Source organism: Helobdella robusta (genome assembly GCF_000326865.2).
Source record: "Helobdella robusta unplaced genomic scaffold HELROscaffold_65, whole genome shotgun sequence".
Classification (NCBI taxonomy): Eukaryota; Metazoa; Annelida; class Clitellata; order Rhynchobdellida; family Glossiphoniidae; genus Helobdella; species Helobdella robusta.
The window spans coordinates 776973-798382 of NW_008705364.1; the positions used below are offsets into that span (position 1 = coordinate 776973).

General features: G+C 34.1%; 3 protein-coding genes across 3 annotated transcripts; 1 reads left to right on the plus strand and 2 right to left on the minus strand.

Annotated features, from left to right (window-relative positions):
* Positions 1–1014: 1014 nt before the first annotated feature.
* On the minus strand, positions 1015–3692 carry HELRODRAFT_88521 (hypothetical protein; the record flags this gene model as incomplete). The annotated part of the gene is made up of 7 exons (XM_009030079.1): positions 1015–1291; positions 1492–1750; positions 1989–2242; positions 2492–2564; positions 2768–2819; positions 2899–3120; positions 3210–3692. The coding sequence occupies 7 exons, from the start codon at positions 3690–3692 to the stop codon at positions 1015–1017; spliced, it is 1620 nt and encodes a 539-aa protein (XP_009028327.1).
* Positions 3693–4117: 425 nt separating this feature from the next.
* HELRODRAFT_88668 (hypothetical protein) lies at positions 4118–6272 on the plus strand (the record flags this gene model as incomplete). Its single annotated transcript, XM_009030095.1, has 6 exons — positions 4118–4293; positions 4678–4909; positions 4999–5210; positions 5342–5448; positions 5624–5863; positions 5989–6272. 6 exons carry the CDS (start codon positions 4118–4120, stop codon positions 6270–6272), a joined length of 1251 nt encoding a protein of 416 aa, XP_009028343.1.
* Positions 6273–6943: 671 nt separating this feature from the next.
* Positions 6944–13884, minus strand: HELRODRAFT_194076 (hypothetical protein; the record flags this gene model as incomplete). The annotated part of the gene is made up of 14 exons (XM_009030170.1): positions 6944–7467; positions 7492–7990; positions 8032–8763; positions 8873–9148; positions 9359–9503; positions 9627–9814; positions 9917–10075; positions 11330–11425; positions 11680–11876; positions 12003–12137; positions 12260–12325; positions 12437–12537; positions 13060–13123; positions 13871–13884. 12 exons carry the CDS (start codon positions 13882–13884, stop codon positions 8474–8476), a joined length of 1731 nt encoding a protein of 576 aa, XP_009028418.1. The 3' UTR covers positions 6944–7467; positions 7492–7990; positions 8032–8473.
* Between the last annotated feature and the right edge of the window lie 7526 nt (positions 13885–21410).

A 21410-nucleotide genomic window follows, 5' to 3' on the forward strand; every position in this document is an offset into this window, starting at 1 on the left:
GAATGAAATGCTAGTAAATGAAAGAATGGACGAGTTAATGATCAGCAAATGATGAAAATGACGATTATTGCTGCTATGTAGTTGCGTACGACATTATGTGTGTGCGAGTGTGTGCATGCGTACTCATACACACATACACACACATACATTATACACACACACACACATATATATATATATATATATATATATATATATATATATATATATATATATATATATATATATATGTATTCATGTTTGCAGTGTGCTTGAATTGTAACAAATGAAAATGTTTAACAACGCGATAAATGTATTCACAATGTGCAATGGAAACAATAATTGTACCGACCGGGTAGGGTTTGAAAATGGAATATTGAATAAAGTATATATGTATATATAGGCTGGAAGGAGACCATATATATATATATATATATATATATGTGTGTGGGTGTGTGTATGTATATATACTCTGGTAACTAATACATATACATTTATATAGATATATATATAAATGTGTAGATGTATGTATATGAAGATTCAATTAAATTTAATAATGGAAGAAGGGAATTTGCGGATGAATGAATGAATGAACGTGTAAATCATGAATAATGATTTATAATGTTATTCTGCAGGCTAAATATTTCTTTGGTCATTCTATACATCATGATTGAAATGTGGTGATGCTAATCACCATGGTGATGATGTTTTCGGTGGTGATGGAGTTGATGATGTTGTCAAATTTGTTGGGACCGTGTCTGATGAATTTTCTGATGACAGTGAGGATGATGTTAATGGCGACGACGACGATAATGATGATGATGATAACACTTTACTCTGGAGGTGGTTCTCAAGATATCTAACAACTTCCATCTTGAAGACGGTCCTTGCACAATCAACTGCAGTTGCGCCCCACCTTATTAAAATATGTCAATCTTACTATTTGTTACTGGAATAATTAAATAATTAGCTAGGTAATTAATTAATCAATCAATCGATCAAGAAGAACAGCAAGAGTAATGTAGACCAGCCAACCTACCTGTCCCTAACACTGATATCAACATTACACTTCTCCACAAGAAACTTAACAACATTCATTCTTCCTTGAGATGCAGCCAGGTGCAGTGGGGTCCTCCCATCGTAATCAGGGCTCTCCATGTTGTGCCCCATCATGTGCAGGCTCCTTAGAGCTTGAATGTCACCCAATGAGGCTGCAAATATTGCTTGAACATTACTTGAACTTTTGTTTTGTAGTTTTTGTGTTCCTGGAAAACCTTCTACTTGGTGAGATGTCGTTGGTGCTGTTGGTTTGCTGTTGTTGGTTTGTTGTTGTGGTGGTGGTCGGTCTGTTTTGCTGCTGCTACTGCTGCTGATGATGATGTTTGTGTTGGTGTCGTATGGGAATGAACAATTTTCAGGTGGCCTGAAGAGTGATAACATTTTAAAGATATTTCATTTTTAGGCGAGTTTATTGTGTTTCTTCACAAATATGGTACAAGCAACAACATGAACCTGAATGAAAAATAGTGCAGATCAAAAATCTCGGAGAGTCTCTCGGAGAACTGCAGCCCTCTAACACTAACTTCCTGGTCATTCAGTGGTGGAGACCAGAGGAAAGCCCCCAACAGACCTGGGCACACCAGCATGACCCCTCCAGAAATGCCTGCCACTCCTGGGATGCCAACCTTCACGGAGAAGTGGCTGGATATCCCACAGGAGAGCATTATCGAGATGGTTGACTGAACTGCTTCTGAGGTGAATATTCGTTCAGCTGTCGTGGTTGTTAGTTGCATTGAATTTAAGTTAAATTTCTCTTTATGCCATTCTTTAAAACTTTTGCTAACCAACTTAAACACATGGGAATGCAAGGCAATATTTGAAACAACAAACACCACCATCTTGCCACTGCAAACCATCAGGTCATATCATCATTACATCACATCGTCATAGCACATCATATCCAACCACACCACATCACATCACAGCCAACGGACAGATAAAGGACTCACAAGTGATCGGACAAACACCATCATTAGCCAAAGTGGCAGCGAGGATGGCCAAACTTTCTGAAGACATTTCAATGGAATAGAGCTTATAGAGCAGATCAACAGTTTCATTGATGTCTGTGCCACATGGAAAGCAGAGATTGTTCTTGAGGTGGTGTGCATATGCCTGCATTCCTAACTCCGCCCCCTTCTCGTGGATGTAGAAACTTCTGTTCCACGTTATCTTCTTGCTGGTCCTGCCACTCATTTCGTTGTACCTGAATTGTGTGTGAGGTTGGTCACATAAGGGAGAGAGAGTTTAAAATTGTATTCAATTATACAAAAAAAATGAAAACATTAACTTCTTTGATGTAAAAATAAAAAATTTTCAAGTGAACATAAATACCATTCATGTTAAACCAGTATGACATAGTTTTTAAAAGATAGAGCAAAATTAGGCCAAAAAAACTTTGCAAATTTCAATTTATTGTGAATTTTTAATAAAACAAATTGTTGGATCATCCAACCTGGCAACAATTCTATCAAAAGTCTGCTGAGAGTTCTGTGTAACATTGAGAAGTGACGTAACTAGAAGAGCACCTAGGGACAAATAAGACATCAATGCGTTGTTACTTAAGTTATTTTACACCAATATCATGAAAAATTCATTACAAATGAACTGAAAATTATATTAATATTGGAAAAACACATCACTCCAACACAGTTGAAAGATTTCATTAACAGGATTATGAATTGTATCATCATTTAATTACATCTAAAAATGATTCAAATTTCAAACAAACCTGCAACATCAATTGGATTTTGAGGAACATTTGATGGTGATAAATATAAAACCTTTAATAGTAAAAAAAACAATAATTAAGTAAAAAAAATTAAATGAATAAAAAAAATAATATATACAAACTTTATTTACATCCTTGTTTCTTGGAATGGGTTCATTGGAGATGTACTGGTTAACAATATTGGCTCCATGTTCATTGATGGCTAAGGCATAATTAACAGGCGTGCAGCAAGTATGAAGAACAACTGGTGTTCCATAGTCCCCAGTGCTATGTCTTTGGCCATCAATCGTACACAATGAAACTGCCCAAGATTCTAACTTCTGTCCATATAATACTTTTGAGTGGGATGTTATCTGTTGAGAAAAATGACAAATTTTTAAAAATGAATGTTAAAAATAATTATTTTGTACAAATACAAGCACAAAATAAAAAGAAAAATTACTTTTCCAGTCAGATTTCGCCTGCAGGCCCAGTAGAGATCATCAACCCTCACACAGAAGTCTGAGAAGTGGGGCACAATCATGTTATTGACAAAAGCCTGTCTGATTAAAAAAACATTATCAGCAAGAAAATCTTTCATTTCATTGAAATTTATTCGTATTTCTTCTTCTCTCAATCCTTTATTTTTCAATTTCAACTCCTCAATTTTCTTGTAAACCGAATATAATCTCTCGTCATTGGCCTTCAGACCAGATTTGTTCAGACCATATGTAAATTTAGACAGCACAAATGTGTCTTTATTTTCGCTCAACACTCTGAAGAGATCCCACTCAAATTCTTTATAGCTCGTTTTCAGCAGTGACAACCTGGCCGACAATGTCTTCTCCTGCCATTCCCTGGCCAGTGACGAACGACGACATTTGCAGAACAAATCGGCCACACGTCGTGGGTTAAGAAAAAATGATCTGAAGACATTTTTCAACATCTTTTAATTTATTTAACTGATAGCAAGCAAATAACAAACGACAAATTTGAAATTAAATTTTAAAAGTAAATACGCTGAGTCCGGCCATTTGACAACGTCGGGATTTCCATTATCAAATCTTGTAATTTTGTAATATATTTATTGAACATAATGAAGATAGTTGTTCAAAAAACAATTTTGATTTTTTACGTCGTTTATTTTATAAAATATTAATAAAGTTTTAACAAGATGGAATAAGTAAAAAAAGATTGACTAGCTCAATCACTAAAAGCTCAACAAGATGGGATGGATTCATTAAAAGCAGTGCGGCTCTAGCTCAATCCCGTTAATTAAGCCTTCAATTTAAAAGTAAAACTTCCAAAATGTAAGCTCTCAAAGTTTACCAAAGATCGTCCGGTGTGAGAAAACAAAATAAATCTAATTAAATGTTTAAAGCGTTAATTTCAAGAGAATACAATTTAAATAACAAAAGTGACAGATTGGACAAGATATTTATAAAAAATAGGATAGAGTCGTTAGACTTGAGTTCTCGTCATGAATTTGAATCTTGCCACACTGCCAACGTCAATTGTTGTGACCTGGATCCCAACGGCCAGAGATAGTAAGTTGGGTTGGCTGGGAATTAACACGATTTGCAAAATTGGGCTGGAACAGGAGAGTAACGTCTGTTCAGTTGTGACTTATTTCTATTTTTGATGGTGTTTTATTTACAACACCTACTTTTGAGCTGTTCTGTTGCTGTTATTGTTGGTGATTCATTTTATTTTTTAATTTATTAATTAAATAAAAATTATGGTTTGTTTTATTTAATTATTTAAAATAATTAATTTAATAATTTTATTTAAAGTTTGAACTTCAATTGTTAAACAAATTTACAACTAGAACTAGACTACTGACTAAACACTAAAAAATCATCTTTTTATTTTTTAAATTAATATTAATAAGTCAATCAATTTAATCAAATTAAATTATTTTATGTCTCTAGTTTGCTATCTGCTGCTGGCAATGGTAACATATTCATACATGATTTGCACACTCCTCCATCCTCATCTTCCTCACCAAGAATATTCAAAGTTGTATCAAAAATAGATGCCACCAATGAAGATAGACATTATTTTTCAGTAGGCAGCATTCAGTGGTATCCCCACGACACAGGCATCTTCACTTCAAGTGGGCGCGAGAAGTTGCTGAAACTATGGGATTCTAATAATTTAAAAGTTTTGCAGTTTAAATAATAATTAAATCTTGTTCAATTAATAGAAAATGGTTCTTTCATATTTAAATTGTTTTTCAAATATCTTGTCAGGTTGTCACTCAGTTTACATTTGAAGAGTGTGTTAATTGTCACAAGATGGCAGGCTTCAAGCCAATAATTGCTGTGGGCAGTGATAGTGACAAGATTCAACTCGTTGACATCACATCTGGGTCTTTCTCACATAAATTGACAGGCCACAGTCAAAGAGTTGTGCTTGACCTCTACTGGTCAGCCAGCAATAACCACCATCTTTACTCTGCTGGGTCTTCATTTTTGTTGTTGCACTTAAATCATTCATTTTGTTTTATATAATTAAATTTAGTTTTAAATAATTAAATATATTCATGTTGTAATTTTTATTTAATTTTTGAATGACTTGAATTGAAAATAACAGAAAAGATGGCCATATAATCTTATGGGACATCAGAAGATCAAAAAGTTGCTTGTTGAAGTTTGACAAGAACAACACCAGGTTTAATGACAAGGCAAGTCCTAACCCCAGTGCTCTTCAACAAAGTTACAGTTAAATAATTTTTTGACCTGTATAACTTTCATTTTTTCATACATTTACTCATTTATTTGCTGCTGCATTTTTATTTTCACACATTGAATAATTTTAACGAACTTTAAGTTTGTTAAATTTAAATAATCTCTCCGTGAAAAACTTGAAATAAAGATGGCAGGGCCCACGATGGGGTGGTCAACAGCATTCTACTCCTTCAAGATGGCCTCCACCTACTCAGTTTCGGAACAGACAACAACGTGAGGCTGTGGGATTCACAATCAGGGAAAAACCTGCTCTGCAACTATGGAATGATCGCAAATGATTCGAAAGTTGGACTGAGGATGGCGTGTTGTGACCGATATGCGTTCGTTCCTAACTCAGAAAATGTCACTATATTGGATGTGTTCAATGGTTAGATTGATCATTCATTCCTTCGTTCATTCTTCCATTTATACACTTATCCATTCATTCTTTTACTCATTTCTTAATTTATTCGTTCAATAAATTTATAGATTAATCAATGTATCCTCACTCAGGCACGCAGATAAAAACTCTGCAGGGACATTTCAAGCAGGTGAACTGTTGCCTCTTCAAATCCGACCAATACGAATTGATAACTGGAGCACGTGATCGAAACATTCTACTCTGGGACGCTTTCTCTCATGACGATGATGATGATGGTGATGCTGATGACGATCGCAAAAAACGATTAAAAAGCGTTCGAAACGCACCGGAGGTTAAGAGAAATATTAGGGACTTAAACAATGATGTTGGTTTCAACAGATTTTCGGAAGACAATTGGAGCGATGTGGATGAATAAAGGAAAGAAGGAACAGATGAATGAATAAATGAATGATTGGTCGTCAGTGTTTTTTATCATGTTTTTAAATATTTTTGATTGATATCTCCAAATTTATCAACGTCAGTATCAATAATTCAATTAAAATACTAGTTTAATTCACTATGTCAACGCCACATTCAAAGAAATAGAACCATGGCGAGTGTTAAGTATTGGATTAGGGGAATGATAATTATTCGGTCGCTTCAAGTTACCATATATCGATGAAGCTAACAGCATACCTGCTAAACGACGCGTCACACACAGAGCATCTGATAGGCGGAAATAGATGCGTTTGTCATATTCCAACTTGGTCACTGCACGCACTGCCAAACAGGGTTAGGCGACCATTCGCCGCTTAAATGTATTCTGGTTTTCCCCAAAAATCTATAGAGTGCATCAGTTTTTCAAAACCCTTTTCAAGTACTGTGAGCGGAGTCAAAAGAAGATGAGTGAGAAGTAGCAGTGTTAGCGTTTAAGTAAAAAATAATTTGTTATAAACAGCTTTCTCTATTATAAATAAAACACATTAGCCATAGGTCCATAGTTAGATAAAGAGGAACTGACTAAATATGAGTTTTTGAGGGAAAGTTTAACGAAAGATTTCAAAATAACTTAAATATATTTTCAAAATGTAAAAAAAAACTAACAAATCCGTTTATAAAATTCAAACTCTGATGACCGAGAAGATCAAACTGAAATGAAAAGTACACTAAAAGCATTTATTAACAACACGAGAGATAGATAGATGGTTGGGTGGTGTAGTGTGGACGTATACATGCATGTGCATACACATGAATATAAGTATTAGATATATAAATAAAATATATATACATATATAATAGATCTTAAGTAAGAAACACATTTAAACGGCTATAAATGAATTTCGTCTATTACGTTTAAAAAAAATATGGTGCATGTCTATATCATAAATCAAACGATTGCATATATCGAACACGTATATATCAAGTACCATACATATAATGTATATATCACATATATATACATGTGCACATAAGTGACGTTACGCTGATGTAAAAATTTAAAACAACTGAAATTGTGTGTATAAAAAGACTAAAAAGAGACTTACGTTTGGTTTGATGTTCTTCGCTATAATTTGATGACGATAATTAAGTATGTATGTTAGTATATTAGTGTGTACATACATAGTGTGTACATACATAATTATATATATATAAACATATATATATATATATATATATATATATATATATATATATATATACGTTCTTGTACATCTATTTATTAAATATAAGAAATATAAGGCTTACAATTAATATAGGCAGAGATAAAAAAAATGATCATCCTTCATCTAACTTTTAAATAATTAAATATCTCATAAAGCAGCAACAAATATGCAACAAACATTATGTAATAAAAAACACAAAACATATATATATGTATATATATAACACTATACCTACATACTGAACTGAAATCACAGGTTTGAAACGTGGGAAATACTCAGCTATGGTGGCATGAGTTATTATCTTAATGTGATGGGATGGTGACGCTCTTGATGATGAATGACACTTTGTAATGAAATGCTAATAAATGACATTCTGTTAGCTATCTATGAATATTAATGGCCACAACATATTACGTTGACATTCTGAAGAATTAAAATTGATGGCACAACCGAATGAGTGCACGGGAAACATGTGTGCGTGTGTGTGTGTGTGTGTGTGTGTCCCTAACTTACCAGTGTGTGTGTGTGCGCGTGTGTGTGTGTGTGTGCCGGTATTCGTGTATATTTAATTTACATATATGCTTTGGTTTTAGAAGTTTAAGAGTTTGCATTTAAAAATTCTCGATGAAGACAAAAAAATGGAATTTAGGTCGATCAAACAAATATTAAGATTACCATTTCTAATTGAATTCACTTTTAAATAAATAATTAAATAAATAATTATAATACTCGAAAATTCAATTCCTAATAATCAAATCTGCAAATGTCAAAAATGAAATGAAAAAATTAGTTGAACTGAAAAGTGAAGTAACAAGAAATAAATCGCCCACAACACGCAAGCAAGCTGACGTTACAACTGAGTAAGTACACAGTTAGGTATTAGTCATGTATCAAAGATATAAAACTATTTATTCATCGCCGCAAACATGAAACGACACTCTAGATCTTGAAATGACAAAAATTAAAAAAAAAGTTAAAAACGAACAAACTTAACAACGCAGATGGTCGCGATTGAATAGAACTGAATGGTTGAAATCAGGCCGTTGTGGTTGGCAGTTGAGGAGCTACTGAGATAGTCAACGTCACCAGTCCTGTCTCTGTACGTCTGCACGGCGTCGCTCTCCGTCGGCTCATTTTCTTTCAGGAGACTCTCCGGGCAGCCGAAGACGAACTGATTCAGGTTTCGTTTGCTTTCCGGTCTGATCCTCATCCTCATATCGTTGAACTCCCAGACGTCGTGCCCGTGCACGAAGTAAGTTTTATCTGCAGTTGATGTGACATGATTGCTAAGTGGTGTCGCGACGCAAAATAGAAATTCAGTGTGAAATTGTAACAAAACTGGAGTGGGATTTAGGATAGAACTGAAACGAACTTCGTTCTGGGTTGGTGAAAGCATCATCCACGGGAATCTTAACCCCCTCCCACAAGTTCATGTCACGTGGGTATCCGTAGTCGACCATCATTGTGGTCTCATTCAACCTCCAATATTGGTATCCGGATACAAAGTAGGTCCGCTGGTTGTAGCTCCAGACGAATCCTGCGTCCATGTGAGTGACCTCCTCCGAGATTCCCAGGTTCGTGAGGGGGTAGCCCTCCGTCGGACACCTGCCCTCCAACCTGTTTCCGTTCATCAACCAGTACCTCTTTCCTGAATTGTAAGTCAAGTGAGAAAGACGATCGTAAACATCAACGTAATAAACTAATCTACTGCTATAAAGCAATATAAATTAGACAATCAATTAAAAGAAGAAGATGTATTGAAAGCCCAGTTAGATTGAATAAAGCAAAGACGATTGTAAATCAGTTAAGATAATAAATTTGCTAGCTTAAATAAGAAAATGATTTGAAAATAACCGACCGATAAATACGAATAGTTTCAGGCCATCCCTGGTCTCAACGACGGCATCAACTTTCTCGTACGTGGGGGGCAGGTCGACGAAGAAGCTGGCGACATCCAGCGATGGGTAGAATATTTCGCCGAAGTTGAATATTCGGTGATGCTTCTGTGCTCGGTTGTCAGAGAAAGGTGAATGTTTACCAGATGAACATTAGGCAGCATATACTTCAGAAGTGCAGATATCACACAAAATGCTTACAAAAGCAACGAAATGAAAAGTGACACGAACCTTCCCGACGAAGAAAAAAATTTCATTCCTCAAGTTAGCGATGGCGTCGAAGGTTTGTTCGCAAGTTTCGTCAGCCTTCTCGCCGAACTGGTGGTGTTGGTGGTGGTGCACTCTGGTCGTCGTCCTCGGCCTCACGGTGGTCGCTCTCTTCGTGGCTTTCGACCACGACGATCCGTCTGATTTGGCTCCTGTCGAGTGAAAGTGCGTGAAGTTCGATTGGACCAACACATAAAAATGTACAGGGCAGTTCGCCTGAGAGAAAAACTAATGAAGCCAGCTGAAATGACTACCGTACAACTCCTGGATGGCCATGACGTCATCATCGTTCAACTTCAAATTTCCATCATAGCCTGAGTACCAGGGAAACATGATGGCCTCCTCCATGCCCGAGTGACCGATGCCCAGTGAGTGCCCAATCTCATGGACCGCCACTACCAGCAGGTCGGTACCTGGACGAATGCATGGATGAATGCATGAGTGAGTGAATGGATAAATGAATGAGCAATCAATAAAGTTATTCAAGATGCAGTTAGTGAAAATAGAAAAAAAACCCAGATAATTTGTGAAAATGTTTAAAGAATACTTTGCACCAAAACTTTCAAGGAAGATAATTGCTGAACTAATCAGCAAATGTGCTAACAAACTTGATGAAAAAAATACCCAAGTACGAATGAATGAATGAATGAATGAATGAATGAATGAATGAATGAATAAATCAAAAAATGGATGAATGAATGAAAGAGAGAGAGTGGAGAAGAGTAAAACGAACGAATAGTAAAACAAGAAAAGTGAGAGATTGAAGAAAATGAACGAATGAAGATGAAAAGAATGGAATAGAGGCGATATAAACAAGAGAAATTTTGAAAAACTTTTCAAGTGCGTAGCTAAGTGTTTAAAAATGTTTTCAGAAGTTGGAAAGAGAGAAAGAAAGATAGACAAAAATGAAAAGCACAAACGAAAGAATTAAATTTAAAAAATGAAAGGGGCAACATTTTTTCATCCCTACCTAACCACCTACCTACCACAACTAAAACGCTCCAAAGTTAAAACGAAATATTTAAAAAATTGTACATGAAGCCATCAGCGTTTCAACAACAACAATAACATCATCATCAACATCAACAACCATTCATCACATGATTCAACTCAACAGCAACAACACTGAGTCACATTACCTCACTTCATTTTATACAAAACAGATTATTTCTGTTCAATTTTCTTGAACATGTGATGTATGTTTACGTTTGTATGTTAAAATATTTGTTAATCTGTATGTATGTATGTGTGTGTGTGTGTGCATATATATATATATGTTCATGTGTTTGAATATGTATATATATGTTGCTGAGCTAACAGCTCAATCTTAGTTGGAAACCCATTCCAATAAAACATTGCCAAGAGCAATTCACTTCAATCAAAATGAAAAATTTAACAACAACAACAACAACAACAATAATAATAACTAACAATAATAATAGTAACTAACAATAATAATAATGATTTGACCCACAATGGAAATACAGCCGATCAAAATATTCTATAAATGTACTTGCTAACTAACCGCCTGCCATAACTCATCACCATCATCATCACCATCATCATCACCATCATCATCACCATCATCATCACCATCATCATCACCATCATCACCATCATCATCACCATCATCATCATCATCATCATCATCATCACCACCACCTCACCGTTGCCGCCATCAATGGTCCAGTGCTCGTCGTCATCAAAGTGAACATCGCCCCCCCTATCGTCGCCAGGGAAGAATGCATGTGCCAGCGTGTTGCCTGACCATGCATGAGATGATGAATGGATGAATTGATGGATCAACTTATGAATGAAAGGACAAATGAATGAATTGATCAATTACTTGAATCAATCAGAAGCACACAGAGGCAGGCATACATCACAAAAGCACACTATATATATATATGAAAAATGGTTTTATAAAGCATTGACAGTTATCATTAATAAGCACATCAATCTATGCCTGCTTCTCCAACTTTTAAAAAAGTTGGAGAGCGAAGAAAAATGATCCAACCGGGCCCATCAAACGGAAAGCCATCATCATGGACTCTGCTTGGAAACTTGATGAAGATATCGGCCTGACCAGTGCTCACCTCTGTGAACTGCAAGGGCGTCACGTCTGACCACATCTCGAACGCCTCCTTCATCGTCTGCCTCTGTATCTCCGCGTCCAAGTCGGGTGAAAAATCGAGGATTCGATAGGTCAGCCACCTTTGAGTGAGTGAGTGAGTGAATGAGTGAGTGAGTGAGTAAGTGAATGAGTGAGTGAATGAGCAAAAATAGAATGAGTAAATGAATGAATAAGTTGATGAATGAATGAATGAATGACTCATGCACCTCTTCTCCCACTTAGAAGATCCCAGCTGATATCTTTTTGGGATGTCGGCAAGTTTTCCGCCGTTGCTGATGAAACTCTGCGGACTGCTGATGCTGCCTTCTTGATCGCGTTTCATCACATCCTCCAGGCCACACCTGATGAGTTTTACGCAAAACTATTAATTATAATAAATATAAATTATGAAATTATTACGAACAAACGAACGAACGAACTAACGAACAAACGAACGAAAAAACAAAGGAACGAACGAACGAACCTCGATTTTTTCATCAACTTTCTAGTGGCCTCATCAATTTCGCCTGTCTCAGGAATGCCACCAAACCTGTTGGTAGGTTTTGATTGGTTGAATTAATAATAATAATAATAACTATTATTATAATAATGATTGTTATAATTATTACTTTAAAATAATTATGAGCGTAATAAGAAGGACCTTTGCAATTTCTTGATGGCGTTCATGTACTCCTGCTTGGACCGCATGGCTTGTGTCTCGGCATCCGAACCAGGTAGGTAGCCGTACTTCTCGAGGTAACTCTAGAAAGTTATAATCATAATTATAATAATAATTATTATTATTTATGATCATTCATAATTTTAATGAAAATAATATAGTAGATAATATTTATATTACGAATGTAGTTACCAAAGTAAAAAAGTAGCTGTAGTGGTGGTAGTAGTAGTGGTAGTAGTAGAAGTAGTAGCAGCTGTAGTAGTAGTGGTAGTAGTGGTAGTAGAAGTAGTAGCAGCTGTAGTAGTATGTAGTATGAATTGGTGATATTATTAATAAGCAATTATGAACTGGTCATTTATAAAAGTTTAATAATCAAAGGTGATGGTGATAATTTGCAACAAAAGGATCTAACTCCTACACACACACACTAACACACACACTCACACACATTAAATGGTTTTCATAAAATAAAAGACATATAATACTGCTAAGCACACATTGTAATTATCTGTTAATTAGGTGGTGATTATAGTTGTTTGCTAAATAATAATAATTAATAAATAATAACAATAATAATAATAATAACAACAGCAACAAAAACTAACCACAGCATCAAATCTTCTTGCAGTTTTTTCGCTTGCATCGGAGATATGCCTGGGATGATGACGTCTGTGATGACGTAATTGTTGTTGTTGTTGATGACGATGATGTTGATGATGCTGTTTGTCGTGATAATGATGATGTTGATGATGATGATGATGATTATCGTTTGTACTGCTCTGCCCTTCAGCATGTTGGCCATCGCGATTAGTGGTATTGTTATTAGCGCTTATATTTACTAGATTAGCATCTTTATTATTATTGCTATTGCTAGAACTATTATTATTATTATTATTGTTGTTGTTGTTGTGCAGTAGAGTGCAATTGGCTGGTTTCGTGAAGAGCATCATCATCATCATCATCATGAAGAGCGCCAGCATCGCCAACATCGTCACACTGGGTGACGTCATCGACCTCATCATACACAATGATGGTGCTGATGACGATCGCATCGGTGATGATGATGATCTAGATGGAAGATAAGATGTTGATAATGATGAAAATGATAAATTGCAATATGATGACGGCGACGATACGTGACCAATCTCATCATCAAACCCTTTGGAATGTTTATTGATCATGATTGAACGGCAAGAAATTGATGATAATGACGTCATTAGCTCCTGACGAATCAACGACAAGTTTTCAATCAACTAGGTAAGGGGCTATGATGTCTAGGATTTTATCTTCACTTCACACGACTTTCCAAATTACAAATCATAAAGAATTATGTCGAAGGAGAGACGACGAACGATGCTGCTGCTAGTTCTTTGCTGTTGTCTGAAAAATAACCAAAGATAACTAAATACAATTTACATTCTCGTGTTCATGTTGCAAATGCATGCCGGCATAGAAGCAAAACAACAAATAGAGCAAAACATTCGCGCAATAAAATGTTTCATCCCATCAAACTACCTCAACTCTCATTTCCTTCTTTACTGCGCGTTCAAAATAGTTTAAGCAGTACTAAAAAATTACTTTGAAACAAATATTATGTATGTATGTATGTATGTATATGTATGTATGTATGTTTGTTTGCATTGAAATTTTGTTTGACTGGTTGGTTGATTGATTGATTGATCATCTATTCAGTTGGCTGGTTGGTTGAATGGCTGAACTTTTGATTAATAATTAAATTCAATAAAAAACTAATTATTAAGTACATTATGCATTATCTTAAATCGCTGTAAGCCACATGTTAGTTTGCGTGCGTGCGTGTATGTTGTGTATGTGTGTGTTGTGTATGTGTGTATGTGAGTTCACGTATACACGTGTGTAAGCCTTTTAAACGTGATTGAAGACAATTGGTTTCTCTGTCATAAATAACAATTAAACAATTAGTCGTCATCATCATCTTCATCTTCACCATCATCTTCACCATCATCTTCACCATCATCATCTTCTTCTTCATCGTAACAAGCAAGCTGGCACGCATGCGTATCTACAATGTAACACATACATACACTAACAATTGAACATGCATAAAATATAAACACATCTACGTACATACATACTAGCTTAAAAATGGCTTGTTTTTCCAAACATTCCAACACCAACTTACATACAAACATACATACATACGTATTTACACTCACACATGCATACATACAAACAAACAAACAAACATACATTCATACAAACATACATACAAACATAACATACATATACACATACATTCACATTACACCTATCTTTTTCAATTTTTTACAAATCTTGCTCATATGTTTGAACTTGATCATCATCATCATGATCATGATCATCATCATCATCATTATCATCACCAATTCAAGTTTTTATTTAAATCTTATTTTTATTTCATCTTTCAATCCGTCAATCGGAATAATTTTGCCTGTCGGGTTGAACTTGCTCTCTATGTAGGCTAGCTATCAAGACCATTATCACAATCCTTATCACCATTGCCATCATCACCATCAGTGTTCATTCATTCATTCATGCATTCATTCATTCATTCATTCATTCATTCATTCATTCATTCATTAATTCATTCATTCATTCATTCATTCATTCATTCATTCATTCACTAAACCAATCTATCTATGTAATCTTATTGGTCTACTTTCATTGATGTTAAACATTCAAAACCTGCTTTATTTTAACTGCATCACAACCAATCACCATCGTCGTCGTCAGTTATGATGATGATGACAAAATTATGATGATGATGAAATGTTTTGGAAGCAATTTAATACACACAGAACATGGCAAACTGCCAACAAACTTTTAAATAAAATACAAATACGTTTCTAATTCTCAAAACAATCTCGCTAAAATTGTTGTATGTTCGTTTGTATACGTGTTTGTTTGTTTGTTTGTCCGGTTGTTTGTTGGTTCGTTGGTTTGTTCGTTCGTTCGTTTGTTTGTTGGCTGGGAATGATGGCATGTGACAATGATGACACTAACGCTTCACGTGTTTACAATTAATCAAAAGAAGAATAGAAACGGATGGAAGGATAGATATTAAGAATAATAAATGAATGAACCAATAAAAAAATGGATGTATGGATGGCTAGATTGATGGATGGATGGATGGATAAATGGATGGATGAATGGAACCAGCAGCAAGCATATTTTAAGATTTTTGGTTCTCAATTATTCAGATGCAGAAAAACTGACAAAAGATGAAAGAAAAGGAGAGAGAATAGAAAAGAAAAAGAGAGAGAGAGAGTGAGTGAGAAAAGAGGGAAAAAAGAGAGAAGGAGAAGGAAAGAGAGACAAAGAGAGAAGAAATAATTGTTACTAATAGATCACGTGACGTTATGTTTATGTATTAAAAGAAGGTTAAGATGTTGTTGTTGTAACAATTAACCTTCCACAGAGTCATCAACAGACCATCCTCAACAACAAACAAACCTTCAGGTATTCAAACATAGCCACGCAGATACATAAAATATAAGCCATAACTGAGAATTACACATAAAGACCCAAGCACGCACACACACACACACACACACGCACACACAAACAAATCAACTAATTCTTTAAATTCCTCAATGAAAAACTAAGCGGCCATCATGTCAGTTTATTTATTAATACCAATTTGTACATTATCTATGCTGCTATTGTTATTATAATTATTATTAAACTAAAATTAATGAACTAATAATATGAAGAGATTGATCCATGTTACCCAAACAAACAAGAAGCACGTACGTACTTGGCTGGTAAAGGAACATTGCAAAGTCTTATCATGTACCACTACACAAGTGTGGCAAGTTAAAAATGCAAAATCTTTTATTGTCCTAAAAGAAAGTAGAAGCAGTAGAGTGTTCAGCTTACTGCCTGGCTCCGACCAGTGCCACTGGATGGTGAAAATATTTAAAATTCTATCACAGGTTGTCGCTGTACGATGATGTCATTACAAATTTTATTAGTTCATCATAAAACTTTGAATAAACAAGTAAAAATTGTCCTTAAAACCGATGGGTGATATTCCAAATGAATTAAAAATTACACTAACAAACGATGGTTACAATGAGAGTCTTTCAGAAAGGTTTTCAAACTCAAGTGGGAGAATGTTCAACTTCATATATTTCCTCCTAGAGCTCAACCTATTAGTTTCATGACATACGGCTAGTTCTAAAAAAACAATGAAACTCGTTAAGTCATCTCAAAGCAGGCAAAACATAGAACATTATGTAAAAATAATCAATAACACCATTATCATCGTCATCATCATCATCATCGTCGTCGTCATCATCCTGGTCGTCCTTTATTAGGCTCGTGTATCCACATGCAGCCAGGATTACTCATCAAACTGTCTAACTATCGATCGATCGTTTAGTCATTTTTGGCTCGTTCCTTTGTTCATCCCTTCATTCATTCGTCCGACCATTTTTTATAATTTTTTCGTCCATTCATTCACTCTTGCAACTTCCATTTAGTCATTCATTCATTCAAAACTAAACTCACGCACGCAGCCATCTGTCACGTACACAAACCATAATACATACATACACACAAACAAACAAACAAACACTAAGCACACATAAAGAGACAGGCAAACAAACACAAACACACACTCGCACATGTTCTTCTTACATGTTTTATTACGCAATAAACAGCACACTTCCTTGAACGTTCATGTCGTAAATGCAACGACAAAAGATATCAACAACAACAACAACATCAACAACAACATCATCAAAACATCAACAACAACAACAACATCAACAATAGCAAAACATCATCAACAACATCATCAACAACATCATCATCAACATCATCAACAACAACATCATCAACAACAACAACATCATCAACAACAACGACAACGACAACGAAACCAAAATATTTTTCTCCTAAGATATTTGCACAAACTCATTCAAGTTATGCGGTGGCAAATATTTGTTAATATAACCTACTATGCAAATTTATCCGGAGAATTCTCTACCGCGATTATTAATATTATTTATTAATTTTATTGTTGTTATGATGATACTAATTAAACAGCATAGTAATAATAAAATAATGATGATGTGATGATATTGAAAAATATAATGATAGTGAATGAATGAATGAATAAATGAATGAATGAATGAATGAATAAATGAATGAATGAATGAATGAATGAATGAATGAATGAATGAATGAATGAATGAATGAATGAATGAATGAATGAATGAATGAATGAGTCACCCACAATGAATAAATAATGACATCATCATCAGTATCGTCATCATCATCGTCATCAGCAACATCATCATTCGCTGGCAAAAAAAATTTTTTCTCCAACGTTATTCATCTGAGTAATCCTTTATTGTTTACAATATCTGTGTGGGTGTGTGTTTGTGTGTATGATTGTATGTGTTTGTATGTGTGTGCGTGTGTTGTGTGCGTGTGTATGTATGTGTCATACATGTTGGTTGTTTGCAAGCATAAGTAGAAACTAAATAGTTATGTGAATGTTCCTGTAGAAGATGAGAAACAAGTTGTACATATTTGAGTGTACGAAATGTGCGTACGAAATATGTGTGCACAGAACACATGCAAAACCAAGTGTGCAACTAAGGGTACACAAATATTTTGTTGTCTATTTAAATTATTAAAAATCCATGTCTTCAATTATGAAAAATTAATGTCACACCCACACACACACGCACACACACACACACGCACACACACACAACAACCACAACCATAAATGATGATGATAATAATAATAACAATGGTGTGTAAGATTGTGGGATGAAATTCAACACCACACTCTGCCATATTTTATCGTACATTTTAACTCAATTGTTTTTAGATCCTGCATGTGTGGATGTGCACTTGTCCTTCAGACATCTCTTCTTCAAGAACATCAAATACGTATCATCGCTACAACAATGCAATTACGTCATAATTACGTCATAACAACGTCATCGTCATCACCTGTGTAGTTGATGAAAAGCAAAAAATATAACAACAAGAGCTCCATTGTGTGGCTGAGTAAGTCTGTCTGGAGTTACATCGTGAATTTAAATTTAAATATAGTTGAAAGTCTTGTGTTGTAAATGCATTTGTTTCCATATAAAATGTCAAATATATATATATATATATATATATATATATATATATATATATATATATATATACATATATATCATCAATCAATCAATCAATCTTTTAATTAATCATTCATTTCTTCACTCATTCGTTCATTTCATCATCGTGGACATCAACATGACTAAATTATTGCAATCATCATCATCAACTCAAAAACTCCGTCATCATCATCAGCAACAACAACACCTCTGTTATCATCATCATAACTAAGTTGAAAAAATTAAAATTAATTACAAACAAATTTAATTGCACAAAATGAGGTCTATGTAGAGTAGAGAATAGCACAGCTGTCATCTGCAGATAACAATTTTTTATTATTGTTGTTGTTGCTGATGATGTTGTTGTTGCTGATGAGTTTGTTGTTGACGATGTTGTTTATAGATTATTTGAATGTTTAATAGAAGAGTTCGAAATGGGGCAGTTGAAAGAAAGATAGATGGAGAGAAATAGAAAAAACAGAGAGAAAAAAAAGAAAGAGAGAGAGAGAGAGAGAGGTGGGGGAGAGAGAGACTGTGTGGGTGCACCTAAGAGCGCGATCGGCGGATCCCACCATCTCCCAAGGGATGGTTAGTTAAAACAACATCAGCGGTACTAATGGTGATAATCTAAAAATTATATGAGAAGTGGTAATATTATAAAAAAAATATTATTCTCATTATAATAATAATAATAATGGGAACTCTTTTATTTTTTCCAAAAAGGGGCGAAATAAATATTCAATGAAATAAAATAAAATAAAAAAAATTATGACATGCCAAGTGTTTAAAAAAAATCCAAATGAATCTAAGGGTTTAAACCGTAAACTGAGGACAATTATTAATAGGTTAAAAATAGGAGTTGGTTGGAATAAATAAAATGAATTAAAATGAGAAAGTAGTCTACGATGCTCGCCATTATAGATATAAAATGCGTACAACACAACGAGAAATGTAATCAGTGTTAGTATAGTTATACATTTGAATGTCTGTCGCAATAGTAATAATAATAATAATAATAACAATAATAATAATAATAATAACCACATTAGGAGCAACAAGTTGCGAATACTGCAAAGATAGAGATTTGTTTGCTAGGAGGATCGTTGAAGACTTTGTGAAATAAAAAATGTAGTTGAGTAAATAATTGTATGTTTGTTTGTCTCGGCATGTGTATGTGTGTGTAAGTGCGCTTGTGCGTGTATGTTTGCATGTTCGCGTGCAAATGTTTGTGTTCAAAATTTAACATTTCGAAAGTTGTAATGAGAGACGAGTACAAAATTTGTTTGAAACTTTCAAACAAAGTTTACTTTTAAAATTAAAAATAATGATGCTAATGGTGATGATGAAATTGGTGATGACGATGATGAGTAGCTGAAGCTTGAAACATGGCGGACCAACCAGCTAGCTAGTCAGTCTCATGAAACATGTAACATCTTTATTCATTATTTTAGTCATTCTTTTAATTAATTAATTAATTTATTCATTCATTCATTCCTCCGTTCGTTCAATGATTCGTTATTGATGTTCTGTACGGCGAGAAAAATCAATATCTGAAAACAACCAACCACAACGACGATGGCGAAGATGGTGATGATGATGATGGTGAAGATGATGAAAACAAAAACCATTGATTTTTTGTTTCTTATATTCACTCATTTTATGCTCTTTTCATAAAAATATATGCCTGATGCACACATGTACAGTACGTATATGTATGTATGTGTGTGTGTGTGTGTGTGTGTATGTGTGTATGTATGTGTGTGTGTGTGTGTGTGTGCATGTATGTATGTGCATGTATCTTTCTTTATCAGTGTGTTTACCAGAAAATTAATTGCATCACTAATTTCATTCCTGCTAATTTTCTGATCCTTACTCAAAAATAATTATGCCGAATAATTATCTTCCTCTTATCTTATCTCATCACCCACCATTTCTTCAAAATCATCACAATCAAAAATGTACACTTCAAATGCACTAACTCTGTCAGAGAAGTATGTTATGCCAGGACCATGATTTGTTGGAGGCCTTTAATTTTACAACTGTGATCTATTTCTACAGAATTATTATAAAATTATAATATATAATAATATTGTAATATAATTGCAGTATATTATAAGTATATAACTTAATTCTTAACTTTTTAACAATATTTAAAATAAAATGCTTATTTATTTATGAATTGAATGAATGAGTGAACTAAATTTAATTCAATATAAATGATTAATAATAAAACAATGAATAGGTAGTTACCTATTGTAGAATAACAAAATCCAATTAACAGAGGATTAAGAACATGAAATCATCAATTTATTTATTTATTTGTAAAGATTAGATTAGTTACTGTTAACTAAACAAGAAATAACCTAATTAATCAATAATTTTGTGTTGATTCATAGATCGATGTACTACTAACTTTTTATTGTGTGGGCAAACAAGTTATGAAATTATATATATATATATATATATATATATATATATAAGTTAGAAATAGACCATATGAATATAATTCCTGTAACTTAACAAGAGAAGGTATATAAATAATTATATTATAATTATAAGCACCAGTTTGTATATGAATTAAACACCACCATAAATGATAATGATGATGATTTGAAGAGTTCAAACATTTTATTTATTTTAAAATGATATCTATCAAGCCAGTTTTAACATTGATATAATATAAAAACCTTTCAAACAACAATCTAACTCTAAATGCATCAAGCAAGTTCATAAAAAGCATCAAAATTCCAAACAAAACAATCCAATGTATAATGCATGTATGTGAGTGTGTATATTAGTATGTATGTGTGTAC